Source organism: Watersipora subatra, chromosome 2 (assembly GCF_963576615.1).
Source record: "Watersipora subatra chromosome 2, tzWatSuba1.1, whole genome shotgun sequence".
Classification (NCBI taxonomy): domain Eukaryota; kingdom Metazoa; phylum Bryozoa; class Gymnolaemata; order Cheilostomatida; family Watersiporidae; genus Watersipora; species Watersipora subatra.
The window spans coordinates 74,868,667-74,876,727 of record NC_088709.1 but is presented as its reverse complement, the minus strand read 5'-3'; the positions used below and the strand labels follow the sequence as shown (position 1 = coordinate 74,876,727).

Here is an 8,061-nt window from a genome sequence, read left to right as displayed (position 1 = left end):
TAAATTTGTTGATGAGATTTCGATGCAAGGGTTTGCGGCGTTGTCAATGAAAAACTTTCGTAAGTTGTGTGCACATGCATTTATCATAAAAACTCTCAAACTTCGCTTCCTTTGTTTGGTCGTGGGATAATACAAACAAAAAAATAAAGGCATGCAATGTGATTGAACTACAATACATAACAATATTGCTATATGTTTATACAAGGAAAAGTGAGATTTAGATTAAGATAACAAGGCAAAATAATGGTGAAAGCGGTTTTACAAAGCTTATAAGTTGGCTTCTGCACAAATACTGTAAGAAGACAATTTTCACTTACAGGTGAAAAACATCAGCTCCGACGGACAACAGCAAAATATATGAGTAAAATCTGTTAGAATATTGTTCAACCATTAATGTAAATTTATGTTGAGTAAATCTTTTAATGAAAACTGTCAATCATTACAAAATTTATCCCACTGAGCTCACCTAAATGCCCATGTGCACAAAAATCCTTAAATATCATGTCTTGTGTACCTAATATAGATTGCATAAAGCGTAATAAGTGTAAAGTTTGTTACCTGATTTCTCAGCAAGCTTATTTGTTATAAATCAGCACTTTAGAGCTAAAATAGATAATATTATGTAACATGAAGCTTGTATTGAAAATTCAATCTGAACAAGTGTTTTTCACTAATTTGTTGTCAAAGAGATTTCATAATTTGGAGTTGATAGTTTTTAAATACTTTAGTTATAATTTCTCTTACAGAAATTATTGAGTAAAGCCTGAAATGTTTCGAATCATCAACAACTCTTGCTTTACATTTTATTTAAACATATTAAAGCAGCATATTATTGTATTTACTGCTAAATTGTGATTATATCACTCCTCGTCATATTAATTGTTTATCTATACTAGTTGATTCATTTATACATTGACTAAAGTATGCGTGCAATATCAGCACCTGAACAGTTGATGTCTGTGATGAATTATCAAGTCATGAGCCTCTCTAGAGACTATTTGAATTGATGAAATTCTCCAACCAGATGCCTCCATTTGGGAAGGTTGATTGTATAGTTCCTTGTGATTGGTCTCCCACTAATTTTTCATGCATTTTGGGTGCGGACAAAAGCAAGCCTAAAATTTTACTTTCAATTTTGGCTTGTAAATAGGGGCACTTTCAGCATTCACTAACCTAGAAAAAGAAACTCAGTTTAACTTGAAAAATCTGTCACTAGAACTCTTTGAAACATTTCATATTTAACATCAATTAATTGGAAAATTGTGAAATAGTCAACCAGCACACAGGAAAGAACTAACTACACAAGGAGCTAGTTGCTCTTAATATCATTTAAAACAGTTTTTAGAAACAATAGCTATGAATCCAGCTTCTGTAGCAACTGTTGGATCGACTGTCGGAACAGCTGTAGGAGCTACTGATGAAATGATGAGTGGCACGAATGCTTTGACTAATTATGCTGCCGAAACTAGTAGGTTCCTTAATATGCAAGCCGACAAAATCAAAGGTTTGTAAATGCTCAGAACATCTGTCACATTAACAATGCAGAACAAATTGTTGTTAGTGGCTTGAGCAAAGATTTCAGCAAACAGAAAATTCAAGTTGTTTATAAATGTTATTTGAAAATACGAATGTGTAACAATGAGCATTAATAATGCAAGATCCGTTGCTACTGCAAAATACTTCTCAGATTCATCAGACAATTTTAGGATGATAGTATCTCACTCTAGGTTAAAAGAAAACAGTCTATTATTAGGTTTTCAGTAATTTTTGAAGTAATTATTCATTTGACCACTAGTGGCGGCCAATAGAATAAATTTTCTGCTTAATAATTGCAGCAAATAAAGCTTTTTGTTCTTTTCCAGTTTTTCAACATTTCAATGCTGGTTAGTGCAACATACCAATAACTTTTATAGGCTAACAGTCACATTGAGCAATCATGTTTATTTCTTATGAACCAGTTTACCTCAATACATCATGTTTTTTAGAGCTGGAGCATCAAACAAAACTTACAGAGCAAATGCATGAGGCTGAAAAGCTTAAGACAGAAAGACTGGAGAAACGTGCCTTACTTGAACAAACTATTGAAAGTAGAGTACTGACTTTAGAAAATCCCTGAGAAAACGAGAGCGGTAAATCCTTGGAAAATGTAAAAAATAAATTGGAGCGTGATAAAAAGAGCTGGAAATGAAGTTGATGTAGGTTACACCTAATAAACATATATTGCAGTCAGAATATGCGACTCGAAAGCAACCTGCAAGAACAAAAATGAAAAGTCGAGCGACTTACAGCTGAGAAAGAGCAAATGAATTTAGAAAATATGCAACTTGAAAACAAGCTATTTAGGAGCTATATGATTTTTGCGGGGGATCTTTTTGCTGTTACTGTTTCTTTATGTCAGTAAAGTTTACCACATCTTTAAACTCAACCATTGATACCTGGACTTTGATTCTGTATATTTTACTTTCTTTTCTATAGAGTAGAAATTGTGTCTGCACATTTTTATGTATTCAGTGATTCTCTCTATGAATCGGTAGTATAAAATCTAACTCGGCAAAGTAAATTTGACTAACTATTTATCCTTGCTAATCATTTTTTAAAAACATAATTTTTTCAAACACTCAGTTTTTTCAAGCAGCTTAATGTTGTCGTTTCTGTTTTAACAAATAAAAAGTAAAACTCAATAAATTTACTTACCGCATTGCAACAGCATTCAAAGGTTATTTACCAGGAAATCAATTTTCAGGCAGTCATAATTTAAATCCAAGCTATCTGGTACATTACAAAGTTGAACAACATACATTCTCACAACAAAATAGAGGACTAATAGGTAAGGTAGATGCAATCTTTCACTCAGATCATGTGAACAAACAAGCATCGTTTGTCTACTCATTTTATAAACTATGATAGATGAGGCTGAATTGGTTATATACTAGGATGCTGGCATCTGCTTCACTCTTCTATTTTTCTAAACAAAAACTTCATTCGAATCAGCGACTTTCGACCATAAAGGTTAGTTTTTCTCTCAGAATGAAATTAACCGTGACAAATTTTTGTAGCTTCAAGCAGTTCAAAGCTACTGCTATACAAATAATTTAATTGTATACCAAATATACAACACTGATTGTTCATATAGTTATTCATTCAGAAATTTAGGTGCCCATATCCCAACCTGATCAAACGAATCTAACTCAAAGTCTTAATCAGTAAAACTTCGTTAGTTAACCTTTTACTGTAAAAATTGATGTGAACTTGTACTCCTCCACTTAAAACCAACACTCTTTGTTCAAGTATATATTTACAAATGAATATAGATGATACAGTAAAACATGGGTGCATTTAATTAACTCTCTAGGATAAGGTTTTCTCTTGCTCTGCGTTCTCTGGTTTTTGCTCATTATTTTATGTTGACAAGGCCTCGACCTCTTCTTCCAAAGCTGGCCAATCTTTTTATCACCGTTTGGCTGCTGGCTAGTTACGCTTTTGGCCAGGCTGTTCTCTCCTGTGCTCAACCCAGTAGGGTCAGTTTGGTCATCTCTATTGGCCCTGCTAGACAGAACCGTCCTCTTGCCGACAGGCAGGTGTTGAGCCCGGCCAATTGGCAATGCTGCTACTCAGCTAAGGAAACTATTTTGACATGTCTGAGGCTCAGATATTCTGCTGCAATCAACAATACATCAAACTGCATAAGATTAGCACTGAAGTGCGGATGTCTTGCCAGTAGTGGAGAAAAATATGGCTGTCGTCCCAGCTGGTTTAATGAAATAATGAATAATAAATACAGTAGATTTGGCTAGACAGCTAGTTTAAAGAAATCAATAGAACTTATGAATTGCAAACACTGCAGGTGACTAATATCAGACATGTAATTAATTAATAAGCTGCTCATCCATTTGAAAGCATTGTTGTCTCTTTGTTGCTTATCATTTACATAACTACTGTTCAATTACCTCCATGATGGTTTAGTCTGAGAATAATGTGAGAAAATTACAAGCTTTTAGTCAACAGGGTTTACAAATTTTAGACAGATACAGCATGAAGTCCTTGCGATTGAATGCTTTTCATAACACAACCGATGGTATTAGTGTGACTCAAGCCACCAACTTGTGAATCATAAACTATTTGCCTAGCCCATGAGTTATGGCTGTATCGCTATGGCTGTAATACGACAAAATAACAACAGGTTTATTAACTGTGTCTTTAGTTTGAATTTCATATTGAACTGCATGTATCATGGCGAGCTGCTTTAAAATAATTTGCTTAAAACAGTTGTAGAAAGATAAAGATTAAAAATTGTATTGGAGCATCTCAACTCGAACTCATTTTTCTTAAAGCCAAAGTGTGTAGAAACAGTATCTAAAGTTATTATCTACTAGTACGATAGCATCATAATGTAGTAATTATTGATGTGTCATATTAAACAGTGTTTAATTGAATCAGTGTCTAGTTTATATAAGACTTCACAAGTACATATAATATGTACGAGTGCATCACTGAAGACACTCACCAAAAGTAGACATTCAAAATTATACAAAACGATGATTGCTTTAACAAAGACACTCAAAACATAAAACACAAAAATAAACAAAATAATACAACAAAACTAAATTTTCTTATGCAAACAGACAGAATTACTGTCAAATATGTACAGAAATTATAGTACAAAGGAATGCTATGTTAAAGCTAAAAAACTAAGCTAGCATTTGCCATCTTACTGTCTCCAGCACTCGTTGGAACAGCTGAATGTAATTCTGACACAACTACTACTGCTACTGCTGCTATAGCCAACACTGATAATGCTGCTCATTTTAGTGTTATTACTGCATCATTGAGGTGATCTGGCATAGAGAGCGTGTTCCTTCAACATACTCGGGCGCTCGGGAGTCACCTGCATATAAAACACAATTTCTAAAATTTCCCACGTTGTTTCTCCAATATAGAATGAATCAAAGAGTAATACTGTATCTGCGTAGCTTATTTTTTGTTCTTTTTTCAGCATGCTTATTTGTTAACAGTCAACACTTCAGAGCTTAAATTGATGAAATTAGAAAACATGCAGCTTTTATTAGAAACACATTATGAACAAACCTCTTAAGACGATTTGCTTGCAGAAGGGATTTGAGAATTCAGGCTAGATAAGTTTTAAATGCTATTTTGGATTTGTCTTACAGTGTATAGAATCATATGTAACATTTTTTAAATTGCTGATGACTTTTGCATTAACATTTATATTAAAGTAATTGAGCATCACTGCACTCAGTGCTGAATGCTTTCTGTCAATCAGACGTTATAACTCCTTGGCATATTACTCGATTCCATTATATATTGGCTAAAAGTATGTGATTTGATTGACTAGGCAAAAAAGTTTGTCTAATCGATCATAAATTATTCGGCTTCTCTAGAGTTGTCTGTACTGGTGAAACACTTCAATCAGATGCCTTCATTTATGTAGAAATGTGGATTGAATAGAGGATTGTGATTGGTTACATTAACATTTCATACAAGTTGGGTGTGAAGAATAGCAATACTAAATACTAGAGCTTACATTTCAACTTGTAAGTAGGGACACCTTCAGCATCCACCCCTGTAAAAGGAAACACAGTCTAATTTGTAAAAGTTTTAGATTTTTGATGTTTATATAGCAAATATGACCTAGTCAAGTAACACATAAACAAGTAGCGCGAGTAACTGACAATGAGAAAACTAATGTAGTTGATCGTAATATCATTCAAGACACATATTGCAACCATCGACAGTTTTCTATAGATAGAAATACATGGATCCATTGACTCTTGCACTCGTTGGAACAGCTGTTGAAGCTGTTAAAGCTGCTGCATCAGCCAATAATGAGGATGTTTCTCGTGCTAGACTTATCATTGGAGAGCAAGCGGATAAAATAAACGGTCAGTAAATTTTCGGCGGATCTATTGTATTTCCATAAGATAGGTTGTAGATTTCCAACAAGATAGGTTGTTGCTAGAAGATTTGAGCGAACACTTTAGCAATCACTGCTGAAATAGCTTATAAAGACATTTTGACATTAAAACTAAGTCGCAATGTGCATTAATAATGTAAGCTGATACCACCAGATCTGCCCAAGATATTGACAATTCTGAGAATAATTCACATTATATTTATAGTAAACTACCTATTACCGAATTTTAGAAATGTTCTTGGAGAGCTTATTTATCTGACTACTCATTCCAGTCATTATAATAATTTTTTAATTTGCATATTGCAGTGCATTAGGCTTTCTGCTTTTTCAATTTATTTACAATTTTTAATATTTGCTTCTCTCACACTATACCAGTAATTATTGTAGCTTAACCATCATGATTAGCCACTATATGCACTATATATCTTTGCTCTTGCCCAATATGTGTGATTGCGCCATTTTTAGAGCTGCAGATTGAACAGAGATTTATGCAGCTAGAGCATGAAAATGAAACGACTAAGATAGTCGGAGATGGAAGGCTCCGATTACTAGAAAAGGATTGTGAAAACAAATTTCTGACCTCAGAGAACCGCCGAGAAAAAAAGAGTCGTAAACGCCTAGAAGATGAGAAAAGTAAGCTGGAGAACGATAAGAGAAAGCTGGAAATGGAAGGTCAACAACTTAAAACAGATAAACAGCTATTGAATTTCAACTATGAGCAAATGCAAAGCGACCTACAACTTCAACAAAAACGAGTAGAGCGACTCGAAGCTGAGAAAGAGCGATTGAATTTGGAGAATATGAGACTTGAAAACAACTTACAAGATCAAAAACGACAAATAGAGCGAATTGAAGCAGAGAAAGGGCAATTGAATTTGGAGATGATGAAACTTCAAGACGACCTACGAGAACAAACACAACGGGTCAAGCAACTTGATACTGAAAAGAGGGAAAGTGTTTTGGAGAAAAATAAATATGAAGATAATCTACGTAAACAAAGGTGACAAATAAAGCGACTTCAAGCTGAGAAAAGTCAAATGAGTACAGAAACGCTTCAGCTTGAGGGTACACTGAGTGAACTGCAAAAACAAACACCGCTGTTACAACAAAAAATGGAAAAGGCAGAAACTATAAACTATATACTTGCAGTCATTATCTTCGCTCTGGTGATTGCTAATGTCAGTACATATTACGGCATACTTTAAACTGTGCCATAGATACCTAAACTTAACTATGTCCCTTTTACTCTCTTCTCTATTGACTAGGAATTGTGTCTGTGTACTTCCATATACTTAGTAATTTTTTAAATTACTTTAAGTTTTTATACATTTTAATTAAGCGAAGGTGAATGCTATCAGTTACTTTACCCTGTTAAAGATGTAGTTGCGTCAAATTTAAGTTGATCTTAAAAGAAAGCATTTTTCTTTTCTCTATCAGTTGATATGTTGTTTGTTGTGTTACGCGATTGCATTGCCAAGATATTTGAAGATTAAAACCGAAAAAATCTGATCGCCGTAAAAACGCTCAGGCCACCAAAACGTGCCCAGACTTGCCCAAAATGATGTCACGCGTTTGGCAACCTGTCTCTATCTCTCGTATTCACATCGGGTATTCGCGATAAAAGTCTAGTCTTACGCGGCTCTATTGGCATATATCTTATTTTGTATTTGCTCATGTTGGCTAGAATAAAATTTTAAATCCTGCTACAGATGCATTATTATGAATGTTTCAAAGGCCTCAAATAACGAAAATTGAAAATTTGTTCTACTCACTTTCTCCAAATGTTGTGTAAACATTTGGGTACCGACTACCAATTCTACCGGTCTACGGTAATTCTGTCAAGTCACTTTATGTAGAACGCGGTCTTTGTATCAGCAGTTCTGCAGCTACCCATACAAACGATATACAGCCTCCCATAAGCCCGGCCCACATTATGTCGCCTATTACCTATTGCCTACGCACTAGTTTCTTACTAGTAGCAATGATATACAGCTGTATACATTGCTGTATATCATTGCTAGTAGTATTCTTACCGAATACTAAATAAGTGAATAAGCAAGCCACCTCTTTGAAAAGAATATAGCCAGGGATAGAGTTTTAAGGATGAGAAGTCCGCTGCAAACTGGATT

General features: G+C 34.4%; 1 protein-coding gene across 1 annotated transcript; it reads left to right on the top strand.

Annotated features, from left to right (window-relative positions):
* The first annotated feature begins 5,773 nt into the window (after positions 1-5,773).
* On the top strand, positions 5,774-6,936 carry LOC137388560 (M protein, serotype 2.1-like). Its single transcript, XM_068075043.1, has 2 exons — positions 5,774-5,900; positions 6,398-6,936. The coding sequence occupies exons 1-2, from the start codon at positions 5,774-5,776 to the stop codon at positions 6,934-6,936; spliced, it is 666 nt and encodes a 221-aa protein (XP_067931144.1).
* Positions 6,937-8,061: the final 1,125 nt, after the last annotated feature.

Excerpts from the sequence above, each read along its gene's own strand:
- LOC137388560 (XM_068075043.1), top strand. The coding sequence starts at position 5,774 with ATGGATCCATTGACTCTTGCACTCGTTGGAACAGCTGTTGAAGCTGTT. Across the intron at positions 5,901-6,397 it reads GCAAGCGGATAAAATAAACG|AGCTGCAGATTGAACAGAGA; the intron begins GTCAGTAAATTT and ends CGCCATTTTTAG.